This window comes from Cydia pomonella, chromosome 15 (genome assembly GCF_033807575.1).
Source record: "Cydia pomonella isolate Wapato2018A chromosome 15, ilCydPomo1, whole genome shotgun sequence".
NCBI classification, from domain to species: Eukaryota; Metazoa; Arthropoda; class Insecta; order Lepidoptera; family Tortricidae; genus Cydia; species Cydia pomonella.
Genome location: NC_084717.1, coordinates 14,082,486 through 14,104,937, shown reverse-complemented (window position 1 = coordinate 14,104,937; position 22,452 = coordinate 14,082,486). Strand labels below are relative to the sequence as shown.

Sequence of the window (22,452 nt, the reverse complement as noted above, 5' to 3'; positions counted from 1 at the left end):
TATCTTATTACCTTTAGGGCCACTTGCACCAGTTGCACCAATCCTGGGTTAGGGTTAGGATCTCCTTCTTCTACCTTTTATTTATATGTCGAATCCAAACTGTAAACAAAGATATTATGTATGAGTGGGTATAAAAGCACTGAAATTGAACGAAATGACAATGGTTGGGAAAGGTTAGGCAACACGATTTTAAGCAGTCTTTCGCTTTGCGCCGTAAATTAAAAAGCGGCCAAGTGCGAGTCGGACTCGCCCATGAAGGGTTCCGTACCATTTATGACGTATTAAAAAAACTACTTACTAGATCTCGTTCAAACCAATTTTCGGTGGAAGTTTGCATGGTAATGTATATCATATATTTTTTTTAGATTTTTCATTCTGTTATTTTAGAAGTTACAGGGGGGGGGACACATTTTTTCACTTTGGAAGTGTCTCTCGCGCAAACGATTCAGTTTAGAAAAAAATGATATAAGAAACCTAAATATCATTTTTGAAGACCTATCCATAGATACCCCACAGGTATCGGTTTGATGAATTTTTTTTTTAATTTTATGACGTATTAAAAAAACTACTTACTAGATCTCGTTTAAACCAATTTTCGGTGGCAGTTTGCATGGCAATGTATATCATATATATTTTTTTTAAATTTTCATTCTGTTATTTTAGAAGTTACGGGGGACGGGGGGACACACACATTTTACCACTTTGGAAGTGTCTCTCGCGCAAGCTATTCAGTTTAGAAAAAAATTAAATTAGAAACCTCAATATCATTTTTAAAGACCTATCCATAGATACCCCACACGTATGGGTTTGATGAAAAAAGATTTTTAGAGTTTCAGTTCTAAGTATGGGGAACCCCCGAAATTTATTGTTTTTTTTCTATTTTTGTGTAAAAATCTTAATGCGGTTCATAGAATACATCTACTTACCAAGTTTGAACAGTATAGCTCTTATAGTTTCGGAAAAAAGTGGCTGTGACATAATCGGACAGACAGACGGACATGACGAATCTATAAGGGTTCCGTTTTTTGCCATTTGGCTACGGAACCCTAAAAATTGGTTGGTTATGTGTGAAGTGCGTAATGGCGGAGATACAAGCGGCGACGAAGTAAAAATAAAAATCAATTTGGTGGCCCTAGCAATGGCCGTAGGGCGGCGATACAGCTAGAGATAGAGTGAATAGAATAAAGAATTCATAACGTAAAATTACCTGAGCAGCGTTATCCACCATGCACTGGTGTGCGAGCATCGCACGCTCACAGCCCTTCTCTCCATCGCTCACTGCCTCGGTGTTCACTGAAAATAATGCATTAGGGGTCAAAAATACGATGACAGAATTGTGTCGGGTCATGCTGAATATAGGTTCTTAGCCGATACTGCAAGCATGCATCTATAAGAAAACTTTCGGGAGCCTTTTTAGGGTTCCGTACCTTGAAAGGAAAAAACGGAACCCTTATAGGATCACTTTGTTGTCCGTTCGTCCGTCTGTCTTTCTGTCAAGACTCTTTTTCTCAGGAACGCGTGAGGGTATCAAGCTGGAATTTATATCAAAATACTCAGGTCTCCTGTCCCTTGGAGCTGTAAAAAAATCACACTTTTAAGCCAACGCAATCAAAAGATACAGCCGTTTATGCCGCAAATTTTCGACACTCGCAAGGGAATCAAAACCTACAGGACAGGGTACTTCCCGTGAACTCAGAATCTTGAAATTTGGTACGAAGCAACGTCTTATAGGAACGTCAACGTCAAGGAAAAATTGTGAAAACCGTAAATTTTTAGTTACATCATGTAATAATATATACCTACAGGTCTGTACGGAACCCTCGGTGCGTGAGTACGACTCGCACTTGGCCGGTTTTTTTAAATAAAACACTATTTAGACGGTTTAAAAGCGCTGGAGGCCTAGCGGTGAGAGCGTGCGACTTGTAATCTAGACGTCGCGGGTTCAAACCCCGACTCGTACCAATGAGTTTTTCGGTACTATATACGAAATCTCATTTGATTTTTTTCAGTGTAGGAAAATATCGTGAGGAAACAAAACTAATCCCAATAAGGCCTAGTTTACCCTCTGGGTTGGAAGGCCAGATGGCAGTCGCTTTTGGTAAAAACTAGTGGCCTCGCTAATTCTTGGGATGAGTTGCCAAGCAGACCCCAGGATCCCATGAGCCGTGGCGAAATGCCGGGACAACGCGAGGAAGCTGATATATATTTAGACGGGTCAGGAACTTGCATGCGATTTGCGGCATTTAGTCGATCGACTGAATTCATTGTACCTAATAACAATGTATCGAATATTGCATCTAAAGTGCAAATAAAGTATAACATTTCTGATGAGCGGTACCTTTTTACATTATATGTATTATTTGTATTACTTTTCCATGTTTGTGGATTAGGGATTTTTGTGCGTCGTTTTAAAGCTGGCAAAACACTTACCCACTATAGACCTAGCACAGACTTGGCGCGCCAGTATCTTGCCCGCGAGATAGATTCCTCGGTTCTCTCTAATTAATACAGTCAGAATAAGACGGGTAGCATATGCTTACTGGTGAAATGTAATCGAAGACTCGTATTGGAGCGGGCTAATGGAGAAAACACGGTATAACAAAAAGCGAATATGTAGCCTCAAAAAAAGAAGGTGAAAATGAATATACTGACCGTGAGAGCAGGAATGCAGGTAATCCTCGATCGACTTCAATTCCTCAGGATCGTTGAACACTGACTTTGCCATTTCAAGCATTGTTTCTTTTTGCAGCATACCTTGACTATCCATCTGATGATATAACGGTAAAAAATTTGGTTATTGAAGTCAAAGTTAAAGTTTGGCAGATGGACTATCATGGAGCGCTCTCAATGTTCTCTTCTCATGCATAGCTTCGTCTCGACCCACCGAACGATCCACACTCCAATTTCTTTTTATGATAGATGAGGCAAACGAGGAGACGAATCGCCTGGTGGTAAGCAATTACCGCTGCCCATGGACACCCGCAACACCAGAGACGCAACGCTATTGGATAGCGACGTTAGACGTTGGATCGTTCGCTCGAGCTATTAAAATAAAAGAATAGAACAAACGAACGGACAGACTTGAATAGGTAAAGCGCATCACAGAAGCAGAAAATGGAGAGATGAAGTTTAAGAAAATACTTATGTAGGATTGGCCGGAATAATATACTATACTACTATATGACTTATTAGGGTTCCGTAGCCAAATGGCAAAAAACGGAACCCTTATAGATTCGTCATGTCCGTCTGTCTGTCCGTTTATTTTTACTTGAAATTAATGAATTGAATTAAATTGAATAATCCCACTGTACAGAACTAGCATTGTACCCAAAAGAAGTTTCCGATATTGCTTAACATCTATAGGAAAAAATCTCAACAATTTAAATTTCGCAAACAATTGTAACATTTCAAGACTTTAATAGATACAGGCTTTATTAGATATTCCTTCTGCCTGTCTAATAAATACGTTACTTATACATAATATAATATATATATTATAATATATAATATATATATTATAATATATAATATATATATTATACATATTATTTTGATAAAACTTCCCAGAAACATCTTTGAAGAAAGATATTGACGTAATGTACTCACAATACCGGATGATCTGAGCACGCAGGCTAAGAAACAAGGGGCGTTAGGCCCAGTAGGCTTTTGCTTAGCTTTCAGTAAGGCGATGTCCTCTGCAGATACAGGGTTGTCTTTTATACATTTCATGCCCATTTCATGAAAATGCTGATGTATTATATTCCTCTGGTCTTCTGTCATAGCCTGAAAGTAGGAAGTATAGTCAATTGAGGAAATGCAAAAAGTGAATTTGTTAAGTTAAAGTTAGCCACCCTAGCCTAGCCAAGATGCCAGTCGTTGGTAGAAAATAATAAACAAAACTTAAATTATAAATAAATATTATAGGACATTATTACACAAATTGACTGAGTCCCACAGTAAGCTCAATAAGGTTTGTGTTGTACGTACCTAGAGAACGATATATATAATATATAATTATAAATACTTAAATACATAGAAAACACCCATGACTCAGAAACAAATATATTTGTTCATCACACAAATATATGCTCTTACCAGGATTTGAACCCGGGACCATCAGCTTCATAGGCAGGGTCACTACCCACTAGGTCAGACCGGTCGTCAAAAAACAAAATAATGTATTAAAAAAAACATGTGACTATTTGCAGCGTCTGTCATCCCGATAGATTTTTTCGTTTTGCGTTTGTCGACATACGATTGTCTTGTTGGGTAGGCCCCCTGATCGGCTATCGTGTTAGATAAACATAATTGTCTTATAACTCTTATAAGAGTTTGGCAAAAATTTACATTTCAAACTTTACAACCTACACTAGCGACAATAGGTTAGGTTCCCCCATTGACATATGTAGGTAGTTCATAATTATTTTCCATCGCATTTTCACGGAAGCTTGTTATGCTATTTCAGTCAGTCTCGGTACAAAAAGTACTAAAGTAAAGTACATTGACTGAATTAGCATGACAAATACGAACGTTTCCGAGAAAATACGATGGAAAACAATTATACACTACAGATGTAACATAGAGCCACCATCCATGTTAAAGAGTGCCGAAATGTAAGTATGAAATTTCTTTAAGCCTTTACAGGTAGGCACCAAAAAAACGTTTCACTCACCATAGAGTACGAAATCAACACTAGAACACAGAGAGAAAAATAACACCGATAATTTAGCCATTTTAATCAAATTAATAAACCAAACAGTCGATCACACAAGACACTACAACAGATTGCCAAAATTTGGCAACTCGTATCATTTTATACTGTTGACAAGTATGAACTAATTATTAGTCTCGTCGTAAATTAGGTAGCTGACTCTATCATCAGTTTTTTAACGGAGGTCAAACTGCACAGTTAATGATCACTAACGCAAAATATTCTTCCTGTTACGGCTGTTACCATACGCTGTTAACTACAATATGTACCTTCTTAATCCTTATTACATCGATATATGGTCCACCTGAACCACAAACACGCTGTTCAGATGGCATATCTAGTTGAAAAAATTGGATGAAACTAGTTACAGATAGAGAACAATGGAAAAGACCCGAGGAGGCTTTTACCCAGTAGGGATCTACTACTGGCCTTAGCGTCTATTTCAGACGATCTGTAGTGCAATGTCCGAAAAATATATTTTTTGGTGGCTGAATATTAGAGCGATTCGAGAGCGGCATACTTTGCCACAGAGCTGGCAAGGGAAGTTCGCGACGGATTGCGACGTTTCGCTATACGGTGCCTTTTTCCCTTTTGTCTGCCAGTGCCGCAAACCAGGCCTCGTCGCAGAACATGCGACCGTCTCCAACGCACTTGCGCCACTCCGTTCGCTTCTCCGCAAGCTTCTCCCAGTTTCGGTGGTCGATCTTAATCAGTCTTTAAAGCGAAACAATGGCCTCCCAGCAACTCTTTTCGCATTCGCTGAAAGAAATAAAGCTATAATAATAATATGGTCCACCACCTCAAGGTTTTTATTGTGATTTTTCAGTCACTATTCTTGGGCAACACATATGAATTTGGAAATGGCGCGTTTTTTCTAGCATAATTTATTATGCTATATTCATACTTATATTTATTTCGATATCTGCATATATGTATATAGATGCAACATTTTTAAAAGAACGTTGTTAGATTACAAATTCCCGGAAGAAGATATTATTTATTTATTTATAATATTTATTATTTAATGTTTGCCCTAATGACCTAATGGCTAGCCAGTATATTTTACAAAATACTACCGTGATACTCGCTTTATATTAGTTATTACTAAACTTACAACATTGCAGGTTTGTTGTTCAATCCTTCATTGTGTACAGATTTCTATCACATTGATAACTGTAATAACTTCTCTTGCAACATGTGGAAAATGAAGGGTTTCGGACAGTTTCGTCATTTTCATGGAAAAAGGGACTCTAGTGCCACAGCTCTTACGTAGACAACAGCAGAATTTGTATAGAAATATTGTCAAAAACGATGTACACGCCAAATACATTTAAGGTTATTATTCCATAAAAGTGACATAGTTCACAAATAGGGCTTAATAATAAACACATTTTGCAATAAGTCCTCAATTATGTGAGGTGTAAATAGTCCTCTTTGTGTAGCGGCATCGTTATTATCATAAAAAGTATAAAATGGTTTATTTGAAATACTTTACACATTCGCAGTGTTGGTTTTTAGAGTGACAGTTTGATTCAAGTGATTAAGTCAGTCACGATGAGTTTCAGCAATTTTGTTGTTTTTATTACGGTGTGCATTAGCTATTTGATGGTATGTGACATGACTTTTTTATAAACGTAATATTATTCTTATCTCTAACAATTCTTTAAAGATTTAGGTAAGCTTGTAATAATTACTTCATTTAATACTAATTGAATTGAAAATATCGCTTTAATAAAAGGTATAACTCAAAAGCTTTTTCACCTCAGCAGCTCGAACAAGCCTACTTTCGTCACTCCAGGGAGTGAGACAAAGAAGCTTTTTAATTTAGTGAAGGCCATGAATACAGGAATATTTCTAGAAGCTTTCGTCATAATGATGATGCCTTTCATTCATGAATGTAAATAAATGTGGTTAACTTTACTTGATGTTGAATTTTTTAACCTTTAATATGTTCTCACTACTGAGGTGAAAAGTTGTGTGTGTCGCACGAGAGCAAAGTTATTTTACATCTCGTGTTTTGAGTGGCAAGAAAAACCAACTTTCCTCTCTTGTTGCACAAATAACTATTTCTTCCAGTTGTTCAAAACAATACCTACTAATAGGTAGGTTAAGACTTTCTCATTTCTCATGCTCTGTAAGTGGTTCCTTGTTGTTCTATAAAGTGTGCAGAAATGTTTCTGCTCTAGAGCATTTTACTTTCCCAATATGCTTTTTTTATTTTTAACCAATTAAAATGAGGTTTTTAACTAGATTTGTTTTGCTATTTCTATTCTGATATTTAACTCCCCATCCCATTAATAGCGATACTTAACCCTCAAGAAATTCTAATAATACTGGGTATACCCAGGTAAACTTAATTACCCGTAACATTGATGTCAACTTAAGTTTACCTGGGTATACCTATTATTACCCAAGCCTTTTGGGTAAAGCCGGAATATTAAATCAACTTTAATTTGTATTCGGCGTTTATCCGTACATCTAGGTCTACCTAACACTGGGAGGGTATATCAGAAGTGATGATGCAACACCTAACAATACCTAGCTAGTGTTGGGTAGTCCTAGATGTGTTCGGATCACAGATCAACCGTCTATTTTCTGTGGTTCGGGTAAACGCCGAATAATGTTGTTAAAAATTTCGAACTTTACCCAAAAGGATTGGATAATACTAGTTGTACCAAGGTAAACTTGAGTTTTATTAACCTTCTAATATTACTCGTAACATATACACCGTGTTTATTTTGATTTCCGTTAATTTCAAGGGTGCATGAGCTTAAATTAAGTAACTTTCTCAAAGACACTGGTATTCTAATTAACTCCATTTCCGAGATAATAAATTATAAGGCCCTCACGAGCGTGTACACTTCCTTTAGGGCCCATTTACATATTAATTAGTGTTTAGTATACGAGTTAATACATTTGCTACTGAACGTACGTACTATCTCGGACCATCGATGTTCGAAATGACATTGAGATGTCACAGTTTTCAATTGTTTGGTTGAGTTAAATGTAATGCCCATGTTACAACAACGATATATGCAACATTTAATAACTTTTTGTAAGAATTATATAAAAAAAACTGTTTTTTTTTGAAAATTAACTATGCCATTTAGTTTCCTTAAACATACTTACCGATACCCCGAAGTTATATACCCGGAATTTAATAAAAACACGGTGTATATGTATTCTTTTACTATTTTGTAGGCAGCCAACGTCACGGACATAAAGCTAAAGTACCTGCAATACGTGTTGGAGTGTGCCACTGAGCACTCTGTGTCTACTGAGGATATAAGAGATTTGGCCAAACATCGAGTGGTGAAGGGTGACAACATCAAGTGTATGCTAGCTTGCGCCTATAAAAAGACCGGAATGGTAAGACTTTACTGATATTTATAGCCGTTACGCACTGTCAACTAGTCGCCGGCGACTTGGTCTCTCGGCGACCAAAACATAGGCAACTAGGGCTAGGAGGCCAAGTTGAGTGCAAGCAATACTTAAACATGTTGTGTTCTTCACAACTATGTTCAAGAGAGATGAATTCAAACTTGTCTTCTCGGCGGTTGCTCGTTGGTTGTTTGAAATGTGGTTTTGGCGGAGGATGCTAAGGATTAGCTGGACAGAAAGGAAGACGAACGATGGAGAATGGCAGGAGAGAAAAGATGCCTGTTAGACACAGTAGCTAACAGAAGGGGCAAGATGGTTGGCCACCTGATACGGCACGACAGATTCTTTTTGAACATCTCGGAGGGCAAGATTGAGGGTAAAAGCCGCAGAGGAAGGCCCAGGCTCACATATCTCAGCCAAATAAAAGATAAAGTTTATGTCGTGTCGTACGAGGAAGTTAAAAGGCTGGCCCAGCGAAGACAAGAGTGGCGATTACTCCACCGACAAGAGTATAAGCTCTTAAATATTGATGATAGCGGTTGCTCGCAGTTTGAACACTTTCATTTGAACCCGTCGCCGGTGACCAGAGGGCCTACCGCGAACCACGTTCGACGTGTTGCCTCCCTGTCACACTTACGTACTTATGAATTTACAAGTCAAAATGATTTTATGCGATTTTCTTATGGATAACGTTGTTGGCTGTACATAAAAACAACACTTATAATGTAACACCATTTGTAGATTGTATTTGTATAGTTGTTTGTTATCCCTTAAAAACAATAAAATAAAATAAAACATTAAATACTTATACTATACGAACTTTAAAGCCAAATTTTCGTGTTTTTTCTTTATAGGCATGTAAAAACCTCCTACGAGTACTTCTTAAACATTTTACATAAAGGTATTAAAATCATTAACTTTTGTAATAGGTATTTACGGAAAGGACCCCGATTTCTCGAACGCTTTTTACCCTAGAGCTTCATCTTAGTGCTGCGATAATCGCATTTTGACTCTTATTTTTTCTCAACATAAGCTACATAAAAGCAAGTCGTTGTAATTATAACATGTTTCAATATTATCTTATTCGCACATCACAAGATAGAAAATGACTATAGGTATTGCTCAGGAAGGTATACTAGGTCCGCTAGGTAAAACAGTCCTTATTGTTTCATATCAGAGTCCAATGTTCGAGCTCATTAATTTTACTTTTGCAAGGTCGGCGATGTCAGAGCAATTACACGGTGGTGAACATCAGACAATACAAACAGCCATGGATTATACCTTATTAGCTTAATTTTGCAAAAATATTTTTCTATTGGATTCAAAATAATGAGTACATATACATATGCCGCCACGTGTATTCAAGTTTCAACCAAATTGCACACTAGATGGAGCTGTCCCAACCCAGAAAAAAGCTGGATTAGGATCTTTCTGGGTTATTTCGCTTCGCTTTGATGGATTCAACAATCCTCTCCCGACGAAATATTGCATTTGGTTCCCTTGCAATACAATGTACTAGGTATTACACACACAAGTATATAGTATATATTTTCTTATAATATACTAGTCAAATCTATGTATTTGTGTTAATGTTCTTTAATGTTCTATTTACTTATTTTCCACTCCTATAGAATAAACATATCCTTATACGTTTATCATGTCTGATATAAATGATGTCATATATAAATCTAAGTGGTATAGTGAAAAGCACATTTTCAGCATATCGGTCAAACTACTAGCAGGCCAATTTTAGTTTTAATTATTAGATATGATTCCATTATGATACTGATCTTGATCTGTCAGTGTCAAAAGTAACGTTATTGGTCGAAGAAAACTAGAATTGGCCTGTAAGGTAACAGGTAGCTTTCAATTTTATTTCTCCATAACTTATTTACTTTCCTTTTAACAAGATTTTGTTTGAGTTTGAGTCCCGTTGTCAATGTCAGTATGTAATTAAATTTTGCAAGCTAAATTATACCCCCTTCCCAGTTTTCTATTGAGCTAAGACTTCACATACTTATAAAAGTTAGGAGACAATATTAGGGTACCATCGAGCTGATCTAATGATGGAGGCCAGTGGTGGTCATAGGAACTCTGAAAAAACAACGCACCTCATCATTGTATTAGGTTAACTGTTTAAAGATAAGTACAGCCAGCGATGAAAGCCTGTATACCTATCAAGTGAAATTTTTGACAAAATATTAGTTACGAGTATGTACGTAGGAACTTTATTCGTTTCTTCTGAATGCGACAGTGTAACCATAAAAAATAAACTTTTTTTAAGTTTTCCCTCAAATCTCTCAATTTGCAGACTGATGAAGAAGGCAAACTATCTGCTGAAAGAATGAAAGAGATTGCGGAGACGGCGTACCATGACGATGCAGAAAAAAAGAAGAAGAGTGAGGACTTCACCAGAACTTGTTTATATGGTAATCTTCGTTTATTTATTTTTATTGCACAAGAAAAAAATCACTTTTTCTAATATGGGGAAATTAAAACAGTTATATGAGGATTCAGAATGCAATAAATACCATAGTCTAATAAAAAACCAAACCAAATAAAGGATTTCGAAATCCCTTTAGTGTGGTCATCGAAATCCCTTTAGTGTGGTAGAGTTAGACCAATATAAGTCTGCAACGAATTTGATAGCACACGTTATTTAAATTACGTCATAATTTCATAGAAATTTGACGTGTAAGTGTTATTTAATACGTCATAATTTCACGCAAGTGTTACTACGTGTGCTATCAAAATCGTATCAAAGTCGTGTCTTAGTCTGACTCTATCAGCTACATAGAGTTAATTGACAGCACTTACTAGAATATTTTATAAATAATGCATCAATGTAAATAAGAAGAAAGTTAATTTATAAAATTCTAGGATTAAAACTATACCGCAATACTTGACGTTCGTTTTCATACTCATTACTAGATACCATAGATGGTAAATGTAAATCTAGGTATTTACATCCTTCCACTTCCAATATTTTCTTGATATAAGTTGATCTTAACATATTATGTATGTATAAAAAATATATATTATTGCAGTAAACGAAGAAGGAATCAGTGGGGAAAGGAAGGAATGTGAAAGGGCAGCGAAAATCTTCAAATGCGCTATCGACAATTTTGATTCGTAAGTTTTACTTTTGTAATTCGTCAGCGTGAACCTCGCCGATAAGATAAGATAAGGTTATTAAGCTCAAAAGTTTACACCTTATACATTTCCTTATAATATATTACATAGGATTCATCGTCCAAGAGCCTTTCGCTGATACTTAAAATAGGTATAAACCTGTGCTCTAAGTACCAGTTACCTTCCATTTGTCTCTCCGATCAAGTGAGATTTAATGAGTTTTTGGAGCGTAGTTGTCGTTTTTGGTTGAACAAATGTCACTTTTGACACTAACAGATCCGATCCACGTCTAATCCAAATCGAATTAATTTCCTATGATTAAAATTAGAATACGTCTGTATTACTGTTGTGTTCTTGTTTCAGCGCTGTATGATTCAGCGGTGGGAAAAAACGAAAACAAAGTTAATGAAATTACTTAGAAAAATAAAACGTAGCTTTTGAGTACTCCGACTAGTTTTATTATTTTTCTCAAACATGCAATGAAATGTTAACATGACTTACTTCAGGTTCGGATATACTACGTAGCTAGTCCGATGAGTGAAGATAACACCTATATGGAAAGGAATTTCATACAACCTTACACATCTAGACCTATAAAGCAACGTATTTTTGCTTCAAATGTCAAATTGTGCCACGTCCTGGCATTCAACCATAAAAAAACCTATAAGCAATGTTTTTTTCACGTCAGCAGCTGGAACAAGGGTAATTTACTGCTTAAAAACAGTGAGACAAAATAACATTCAGGTGACCTATAGTGAGTTATATTCGGATGTTATTTCAACGCGCGGAGCCAAATACAGGTTTGAAATATTTGGATTATATTGTATTTGTCTCTTTCACGTCACTAACAAAAAGAGACAAAAAAAGTGTATAGGTACCTACCTAATTCAACGGTATATTGACGGTTCATAATAGACCCCCGAAATAAGTAAGACCGCATCGTTCTAAAAGTAAAATACCCTACGAGTCTTCATTCGTAATAATTAATTAACGAAATAAAAGTTTAAAATTTAATAAAAACCCCAATTTTACGTATTTTATTATACAATCAAAACAATGAACTTACTAAATATTACGCAATTGTTACGCAAATTAAATAACACTACTTTTAATGATCTCTACTATAGTTGACAAATAGTTTCATGATTTGTATCCGCAATTCGGACCGTATATTACATACAAAGTTTTTTTTTACAAAAAAAAAGTTTTCCTTTTAACTGTCACTTTATGTTCATTATTTCATTATTTCCGTATTATTTTATTGAAATTCCTTCCTTTTTAGGGTTCCGTAGCCAAATGGCAAAAAACGGAACCCTTATAGATTCGTCATGTCCGTCTGTCTGTCCGATTATGTCACAGCCACTTTTTTCCGAAACTATAAGAGCTATACTGTTCAAACTTGGTAAGTAGATGTATTCTATGAATTCGCATTAAGATGTTTACACAAAAATAGAAAAAAAACAATAAATTTTGGGGGTTCCCCATAGTTAGAACTGAAACTCAATAAATCTTTTTTCATCAAACCCATACGTGTGGGGTATCTATGGATAGGTCTTTAAAAATGATATTGAGGTTTCTAATATCATTTTTTTCTAAACTGAATAGTTTGCGCGAGAGACACTTCCAGAGTGGTAAAATGTGTCCCCCCCCCCCGTAACTTCTAAAATAACAGAATGAAAAATCTAAAAAATATATATGATATACATTGCCATGCAAACTTCCACGGAAAATTGGTTTGAACGAGATCTAGTAAGTAGTTTTTTTGTAATACGTCATAAAATTTTAAAAAAATATTTTTTTTCATCAAACCCATACGTATCTAGGGATAGGTCTTCAAAAATGATATTTAGGTTTCTAATATCATTTTTTTCTAAACTGAATAGTTTGCGCGAGAGACACTTCCAAAGTGAAAAAATGTGCCCCCCCCCCCCCTGTAACTTCTAAAATAACAGAATGAAAAATCTAAAAAAAATATATGATATACATTACCATGCAAACTTCCACCGAAAATTGGTTTGAACCAGATCTAGTAAGTAGTTTTTTTTAATACGTCATAAATGGTCCGGAACCCTTCATGGGCGAGTCCGATTCGCACTTGGCCGCTTTTGTTAGAATACCTTAAGAAAACATGAGTGAAATAGTGATGAAGACGGTATACATTTCTTCAGGTATTTTTACCTTCTAAATATGTTCTCACTGCTGTCGTGGAAAATTGTGTGTACTACACGAGATCAAAGTTATTTACATCTCGTGCGCTTTTGAGTCCCTTACTACGCCCAAGATTCTAAATTAGATTCACGAGCGTAGCGAGTCTATTATAGAATCTTTCGCTTGCACGGGACTCAAAATAAGCACATGAAGAAATATTAAACTTTGCGCTCTTGTTGTACAAGTTGTACTATGGTTCGTTATGACATTCTGCCAATACGCTTTTTTTTTCTTTTATGTGTTATTTTTTTATAAATACTTGGGGGTTATTAAAAGGGGAATAAAAATTTGGTTATTTTTGCGCTACGATGCAAGGTTTAGGAGGTAGCAGCCCTATCAATATAATCAATATTTCTGCATGACTAAATAACTTTTTCTGGTGAAAATGGCGTGCACTATAATCGATTTTTTTTTATAATCGATTACGTACATACTATTCTTTTTGCTCATAGGTGATGTGGAAAGCAGTATGTGTCACAAAAAACTTAAATCTCTCGCTACGCGCTACGTTCAGGATTCCATTTTAGAATCCTTCGCTTTGTTCAGGATTCAATGTACGTTCACGTTAATTTTGCTCACTTGTGACACAATCTACTATTTTATCACAATACCAGATTAGGTATTGTGATTAAATAGTAGATTTCTTCTTAAAATAGAAGATTTCTTCAATTGAAGTTCCGATTACGCCAAAGAGATTTCTTTGGCCTAATCGGAACTTCAATTGAAGAAATCTTCATCGACCAGCAAACTTTTGCGTTTTGGTTGGGTCCATTAATTTGGTGAAAATTGAGTTTATGGGACTTCTGACCTTAGCTTACATTATTTTATTTATGTGCAAAATTGTATAATGGTATGAGAATGGGTTGACTTATTATCCACGATCCACGATGGAAAAAATATGTTTTTGGCAAAAAAATAATTTTTTGTACAAGCTTTTATCGCTGACTGAACTTTTCTTTCCACAGGCAACTAATACCTACTCATCGAGACAATTTTATCAACCCCAAACACAATTAGTCTGCGTTATTTTATCACAGGCCACCTCCTGTCTCCACGTCATCATATAATTGCATTATCATCCGATTTACATATGTATAAAATTTCAGCATATTTTTGGGGATTTATATCTCCCAAGATGGCGTCCTCATCCTGATAAAGTGCTATCTAGTTTTCTAGGTAGGTACTATCACGAATCCAATATGTTTGATCCAATTTGTATTTATAGTAAATGCAAATGCTTGCTATTTGTATTTCAATACAATTAACGGATCGATTAACCTCGCAATAAGTGTATCATTTGGAGATATATTAAATTATTTATATTGCAAAATTGAACCAGCTGGGCTAAGATGGTCGGCTCTTTATCATTTGTCACCATGCCTGTCACGTTCTAACAAATATGTAAGCGCGAAAGTGACGGACATAGTGACAAGTGATAAAAATGGAACCATAATACCGCCGCTGGGTAGAACCTACTTTATGTAGGTAATGTATGCATGCAATGAAATGAAAAAAAGATGGGTATCAGATAAAATAATAGTGTAATCATTTCTCGTCCGATTTTAAACGCGTTCAGATATTTCAGTGACCGGCAAGGTCAATGGAATATGCAGATTTTTATCAAAATAAACTCATGGCAGGAAGGGAAAATGCATGATAAGTATAGGTATTAACTACCTATACTTATCATGCATTTTGTTATCATTAAGATATATTTTAAATAATTGGTATACCGAAATATTGTAATCATACTTTTAAAATAGAGTGTTATTATAATGATGTATATAATAATCGCGATAACATCTATTTTTGTGGTATTATAAACAAAGCGCTGATGTTTTTATATCATACAGGCTTGGCGTTGTGTGTCTGCAGTAATCTAAAAAAAAAAACCAAAATAAAAATGTTTTTGACCATGCTATTTTTGCTGGCACTTTGCAGCAGTCATGCTTACGTAAGTTTTTTCCTTTTTATTCATTTATGTATATCTTTCAGCAGAGGAGACCTGTGTGCTGTATATTTGGTACAGAGCCCTTCTCTAACAGATATGTTGTGCAGGATCACTTATTGTACATGTTCCTACTGGTTCCTACAGTCAGCATGAAGTAGATATTGACGGCCAAAGTAGCCAAATATATCGAAGCACAACCTTAATTTTATGGTAACAAAGGTGTTTTGATGTAAACTTAAGTCTTTATTGTATTTAATTAAGATTTATTTCCGCATGCCCAATCCCTAATACTTATTTTGGGACGGAATACTCACTAACGTCCAACGGTGCTATAACTCGGTCGCTTTTTTATCACTTTTTTTTTTTTAATACTACGTCGGTGGCAAACAAGCATACGGCCTGCCTGATGGTAAGCAGTATCCGTAGCCTATGTACGCCTGCAACTCCAGACTTGCCTGTCGCTTTCGCACTTACATACTTGTTAGAACGCGATAGGCATAGTGACAAGTGATAAAAATGCGACTGTCCTACCGCCGCAGGGCTCGTAAAGGTATGTAGTATGTTAATAAAGTACACCATACTTTATTAACATATCTTTTAGCTTGACGACAAATGTAATATATGTTATATTATATATTATATTCTGTTTGACGCTGACTGTAGAATTAAACAATTACATTTCTGGCCGACCTCGTACACAATTTTACTATACAACTAGTTTAGCTTACTTAAGTTGGGGCGCCGACCGTACCTAGTCACAGTGATATTGATTGATTGATTGAACTTTTAGAACGCCATTTGACTTTGATCCTTATTCTTTAATAATATGTGTCAAATTTATTAAATTTCAAAAAGCGGCGCCATTTAATAGATCAAAGGCCAAAAATATCGCGACATCGTTTCGATTGATGTGATGGCGCTATAACCTTTAGGTTGTTCCTGGTAAGATGGCGCCACTTTTTGATATTTAACAAATTCAATACATATCAAAGTTAAATGGCGTTCTAAAAGTTTTAATCATGTGTCAAAAGATAGCAGTAAATTTACGTGGCTACAAACTTACAAAGTTTTCTTTGACATGCACCTCTATTTCAAATTCTCTTTGCTGTTACGCACTATCACTGTGTAAGGTATGATGTAACATACAAATCAAATTAACGTACTGTTTAAAAGTAGTTATTGACTGAGTAGCTGTATTGAGATTCAGAAACATCTCCATTATCCACTGTAATATATTTTTAGGCCGCCATGACAGACGACGAGGTAAAAATCCAGTTCACGAAGTTTATAATGAAATGTCACAAGGACCATCCAGTGGAGATGTCGGAGTTGCTAGCTCTGCAGAGTATGAAACCTCCAACTAACAAGGAGACTAAGTGCCTTCTGGCTTGCGCTTACAGAGCTGAGGGTTCCGTAAGTTGCATTTTACAGTTTTTAATAAGTAATAAGTCTAATGTTTCATTAAGTTACTAATATTCGTAGGTCTGCGTAACTATATAGATGATTATACACCAGTTCATCATTGAAAACAAAAAATGGGAATAATCTTACACAGATCGATGTAGCCCCAAACTAAGCAAAGCTATGGGTACTAAGGTGACGATATACATACGTATATAGATAAATACATACTTACATACATAGAAAACACCCATGACTCAGGAAAAAATATCTGTGTTCGTCACACAAATAAATGCCCTTACCGGGATTCAAACCCGGAACCACCAGCTACATAGGCAGCGTCACTACCCACTAGATCAAACTGGTCGTCGAAATCTTGCGTTATATAAGAAAACCCAAAATAATAGTTATTTGTTTTACTAGGGGGCAAAGTTCGTGCTAATATTGATACCCGAGCAAGCGAAAGGTTCCAAACTAGCTACGCTCGTGATTCGAAATTGGAATCTTGAGCGTTGCGTTGCGAGGGTTTCAAGGCACGAGAATTAAACAAACTTTGCCACCGAGTGAAACACATCCATTTTCACTATCGCGAGGAAAATGTATCGCCACAAAGTCTGACATTAAAAAGATCTATCTATATCATGGCTTCATGTCGTTTCTTTTCCAGATGAATGATAAAGGAATGTACGATTTGGAACATGGCTATGAAATTGCTGAGATGACACAGAAAGGCGATGAAAAAAGAATTGCTAATGCGAAAAAATTGGCTGATACCTGTTCTAAGGGTAATTTGATTAAATACTTCTAATCCGAAGTTTTCAGGAGCTAAGGTAGTAGGTAGTTTTAGGATGAAGTACTGTAATTTAAACACCGTTATAATGGAACAGGCACCAGTAATGGGATGGTATAGACAAATCCTGTAAAATAAGTTTTTAAACACTGGCAACATTTTACCATAGACAAGAATCATTGAGCTGCTTAAATTAGATGTTTCATTGATTTTTCTTTATTTTAAAATGAATGGCGCCATACATCCCTTGACTGGAGCAAAAAAACATAATTTTTATTTGTTAATAATATTGTAACCAATTGCATTCATCTTTCATCATCCAAATTTTCTCCCCCATGTCCCATAACTGGTGCCGTTAATATATTTTATTCTTAATTTCCAACATGCGTAGTTTTAATAGTATTTTGTTTAATTAACTACAAAAATTTCTAACAGCCACTATGCATTATGAAGATTTCTCCTGCTGAAAAAAGGATTTCCACAGCAAATAAATATTTGGGTACAATCTTATCTTACACAAATAGACCTAGCCCCAAACCAAAGAGAATATGAAATAGAGGTGGATTGTCAAAGAAAATTTTGTAGTAAATTTACTGCCATCTTTCGACACATCGATTAAAACGACATGTCGATTAAAACTTTTAGAACGCCATTTGATTTTGATCCTCATTCTTTCAGTGATATATGTGTTAAATTTTTTAAATATCAAAAAGTTGCGCCATCTTACCGGGCATCGGCTTAAGGTTGTGGCGCCATCGCTCGAAACGATGCCGCCATACCTTTGGCCTTTGAAATATTATATAGCGCCACTTTTTGATATTTAACTAATTTAACACATATCAGTGAAAGAATAAGGATAAAAGTCAAATGGTTTTCTAAAAGTTCCGTTTTCAGCTACAAAGTTTTCATTAACATCCACCTCTATTTAAAATTCTCTTTGCCCCAAACAAAGCAAAGCTTGTACTATGGGTGCTAGGCGAAAATAACAAAGTAATTCAACTCCTCATTGCCTACAGGTAGACACTTAGACAGGTACCTATGTACTTACAGTCCGAGCCAGTGTAGACCTACTCGTAGTATACCTAGGTTGAGTAGTACGTAGGTAGTATACGTAGTATACCTAGTATATTGATTTTGTTATTATTGACCATGCTTTAAGGAGTCAATATGCAGGTCATACTGATCACCGAAAATGCAAAAAAAATATGTTTTTATAATATTTTTTTTTTGTACATGTTGGTGGCAAACAAGCGTACGGCCCGCCTGATGGTAAGCAGTCTCCGTAGCCTACGCCTGCAACGACAGAGGAGTTACATTTCGGCGATCACGTCATAAGTAGACGTTTATTATGGAAGGGCAGATTTTTCCGCAATTCTGTGATTGATTCCATAGTAAAAAGTGTTCAGTACTTATGAGATTTTCACGTCTCATAGGGCCCACACATATTAAAATCATATCTGTAATAAAATTATATCTGTTATAGTAAAAAAATCGCAATCTTTGATCAAATATTTTGTTTCTAGTTAACGACGAGTCAGTGAGCGACGGTGAAAAGGGATGTGAAAGGGCTGCTTTGATGTTCAAATGTGTTGTAGAAAATGCTCCAAAGGTACGCAAACAAAAATATCAAAAAAAAATACTTTATTTATTTCATATATATTTTATTTTTATTTGAACTTTTATTATTGTACGCTAAAAAATATAAAGTGACAAAAGGCGGACTTAATGCCACACGACATACTTTACCATATTAGATATTACATAGTAGATACAAAAAAGAAACTTATGAGGTACGCTTTTTAATGACAGATTTTCAGCTATGGCTGATTTTAATATAACTACAATATCTACATTGGTCATAGATAATGTAACTACAATAGTTAATTCTTTTAGCATTAGAAGGAATGTAAGCGTTTTTGACGTATGTTTTTATTGAAAAACACTTTTGAAAAACAAGTCACGGCAAATATGTTACAATTATAAATCACATGCGATCAATTACATTATTTTGCTTTCAACTGACTTAAAAATAATAGTTACCTACTGATTTTTAAAAAGAGTTTTTAGGTTGTTTATTTTTTTGTGTTCTTTTCATATTCTTTACATACAATGTAAAGAATATGAAAAGTGGCCCCTAGGTGGCGTCTGCCCGCCAAGGCCTCCGGCGAGATCAACTTGCCCCCCCTCCCCCCACCTTAGTTCACTGGCTGGCTACGCCCTTGTACCTGTGTAATTATTATACATAAATATTATAAATAAATATACTGGGCATTTGGACAATCCTACACAGATCGACCGGTGACCTAGTCCCACGACCCACCGGTAAGCTCAAACAGACATAATGATTAAATATGTCTACTGGGAACTTTTTGCAGGCCAGTTCTAATTAAGAGCAAATTTATATACGTACTTATTGATTATTGATGTCTTGTTTTTTTTTTCAGTTTGGCTTCAAAGTTTAAAAACATGGAAGAGAAACCGAATGTAGTTTGTTACTCTTACTACTCTCCAGGAGGTATAAAAAAATGTCTGTAATGAAAATAAAAACTACATAGTGTATATTTACTGAATTTAGTTTTGACGACTTAAATTACCTATATACTTACTTTTACTTTGGTGTTTGAAAAATATTTTCATTTTCATTTTTACTCTTTGACTTACATCCTACAAAATTGTCTTTCAACCGTGAAAACTAGAACTCCATAGAAAAACCAAAATGTGACGTACCGCCGTCATAAACGATGCTCCGATACGTCATAAACAACGCTGCGCGACGTAGTGCGGCGTAAGCGCCATCGACAATAAGGTCCCTTTTCCTAGATAATGCCACAAATGTACGAATATTTATTGTTTTAGCCTATATCGCCATCTAGACTGGCATTGCGGCATTAGGTTGTGGTTGAGAATGTGGGAAGTGAGCGCAGTAATACAGTACCGGTTGTTGAGCTTGTTGCGTAGCGGTTGATTTCTATTTATACCCATAGATGGCGCCATGATGTTTGAATTGTATACTGTCCCAATAAAATTTACATACTTAGGCAATTATGAATTCATATAATAATATAAAATTAAACAACAACATATTTGTTTTAAATAAGGTATTTGTTTGAATATGAATAAATTTACGCCAATTTTCTTGCGCCGGTGTTATACGAGGGGCAAACTTAAAGTTTTTAGAATAAAGAAATCTGTAGTGATTAGGCCACTTCACTTAGGTACATATTAATATTACCTATTTTAATGCGTGCTATCTCTTTCTGTTAACATAGGACCACCGTGAAACACACACGGCTCATTCTCCCAAAGTCTCTTTTGGACTCTGGACAATATTTGTATGCCTAATGGCTAAGTATAGTGATACTTTCTTATTTACATTTGTATGATCTGTGAAAACCTATGTTTACAAATAAGTATATGATTTATGATTTGTATTACGATGTTGGACCCTTAGAGGTTTTGTATGAAATTTACCCGCCATCGAGATTTTCTTTTTTGCTTACCGGTGTCATAGGAGTACTGGAGGGTGTCAGAATCTGCTGATATACAAATCTTTTGTCCGTTTTTTTTTTATTAACCGCCAAAGAGTAAAGTACCTAATATATGTATGTGAAACATACTATGTTTCTATGAAATTAACCGCACAACTCTGATGTAAACTTTTGATGTCGCTGTTGTATGACATGCTTCTCTAACGATCATCCGTTAAAGAACTAGGTACTTACAAAAGCAATCAAATTTTTAAATTCTAAGTGTACCTAAATAGTCTTACGAGAACTAGGCTTCATTATAAAAATATAACTTGGTGCGTAGCCAACATGCTAATCGTTTACACTCCGCTGTGAACGAAACAGCTGAGATGCTGAGAAACACTGTCGCGTTTCGTTGTCGTAGCGTATCTCGTGAACTATAATAGTTAGCCAGTTGAAATTTCTACAGATTATGTATTTCTGTTGTCGCTATAACAACAAATAGTAAAAACAGAATAAAATAAATATTTAAGGGGGCTCCCATACAAAAAAGTGGTTTTTAGATAATGGTACGGAACCCTTCGTGCGCGAGTCCGACTCTCACTTGACCGATTTTTTATTATTGACCTTTATAAGTATATTATTATTAGGTATTTCAGTGGGCTTTTCTAAGAACTTTCAGCGTTGCCTATGTATAGTGTTTTGATATCACAGTTTGTTTCCCGAAACGGAAACAGATAAATTTACAAGTTATAAAATAAATACAGTTTGGGTATACAAGGTGGTACCTATCGTCAATTAAGAATTCGCGATGGCTGGTAGGTAAAAGTGGTAAAACAGCTAAACACTGCCTATTAAAGAGTATTGATTGTAAAAACCAAAAATTAGGAAAAAATATTTAAACATAAACTGTAAACACGAGGTAAGTATTTAGTTTAGCCCTCTATTTCTTCCAAATAAGAGATAAATTAAATTAAAATAATGGGTTCCCTTCCGACTTCCGACCAATAATTAGTATAATTACGCACACATACTCACGCACATCTTGGACGAGTTTTTTCAACACCGGTGGCGCGAGCGCAGCGCACACATGCAAACAACCAACCAATCGGGTGCTAACTTCATTCAAAACTAAACGCGACATGCAACTGTCTTGAACCCAACTTCACTTCTTTCGTAAGCTAAACACCGTATGATCGGTACGCGCAGATGACGTTTGCTATAACAATCGACAGTTTACAGTTTGTTTAGATTGTTTTATCGATAGCTGTGTGGCTGTAAATCTGTAGTTAGTGATTTTATTCGCATATGTGTGTTGTAGTGTGTGCATTGTGAACTTTTTTGTTTAGGCTTTGTGCGTGTTTTTGGAAAGTGTTTTCTGTTTTTGAGGGAGTTAACCGTAAGTAATTAT

At 35.6% G+C, this 22,452-nt stretch overlaps 4 protein-coding genes across 6 annotated transcripts in view; 3 read left to right on the top strand and 1 right to left on the bottom strand.

The window, feature by feature from the left end:
* Positions 1 to 60: 60 nt before the first annotated feature.
* LOC133525940 (general odorant-binding protein 69a-like) lies at positions 61 to 22,209 on the bottom strand. The gene is made up of 5 exons (XM_061862371.1): positions 22,080 to 22,209; positions 3,607 to 3,783; positions 2,653 to 2,767; positions 1,208 to 1,293; positions 61 to 99 (listed from the first exon to the last, which is right to left on the bottom strand). The coding sequence occupies exons 1-5, from the start codon at positions 22,083 to 22,085 to the stop codon at positions 82 to 84; spliced, it is 402 nt and encodes a 133-aa protein (XP_061718355.1). The 5' UTR covers positions 22,086 to 22,209; the 3' UTR covers positions 61 to 81.
* On the top strand, positions 6,151 to 11,668 carry LOC133525944 (general odorant-binding protein 19d-like). The gene is made up of 5 exons (XM_061862378.1): positions 6,151 to 6,319; positions 7,913 to 8,080; positions 10,404 to 10,521; positions 11,140 to 11,224; positions 11,588 to 11,668. Exons 1-5 carry the CDS (start codon positions 6,266 to 6,268, stop codon positions 11,595 to 11,597), a joined length of 435 nt encoding a protein of 144 aa, XP_061718362.1. The 5' UTR covers positions 6,151 to 6,265; the 3' UTR covers positions 11,598 to 11,668.
* LOC133525941 (uncharacterized) lies at positions 15,298 to 20,135 on the top strand. 2 transcript variants are annotated; one of them, XM_061862374.1, is made up of 5 exons: positions 15,298 to 15,386; positions 16,626 to 16,796; positions 17,452 to 17,569; positions 19,098 to 19,183; positions 20,019 to 20,135. In XM_061862374.1, the coding sequence occupies exons 1-5, from the start codon at positions 15,336 to 15,338 to the stop codon at positions 20,034 to 20,036; spliced, it is 444 nt and encodes a 147-aa protein (XP_061718358.1). In that variant the 5' UTR covers positions 15,298 to 15,335; the 3' UTR covers positions 20,037 to 20,135. The 2 variants fall into 2 exon arrangements, with proteins under 2 accessions (XP_061718358.1, XP_061718356.1); XM_061862372.1 differs by lacking the exon at positions 20,019 to 20,135 and having other exon boundaries at positions 19,098 to 19,299.
* An 83-nt stretch (positions 22,210 to 22,292) lies between the features above and the next one.
* Positions 22,293 to 22,452, top strand: part of LOC133525931 (protein sprint) — a 474,626-nt gene continuing 474,466 nt past the window's right edge. Inside the window, exon 1 of one of the 2 annotated variants that reach the window (XM_061862358.1) lies at positions 22,293 to 22,440. The gene's annotated coding sequence lies outside the window, so the exon portion shown is untranslated. The remainder of the gene's footprint in view (positions 22,441 to 22,452) is intronic. The other variant, XM_061862359.1, reaches the window with a different exon arrangement.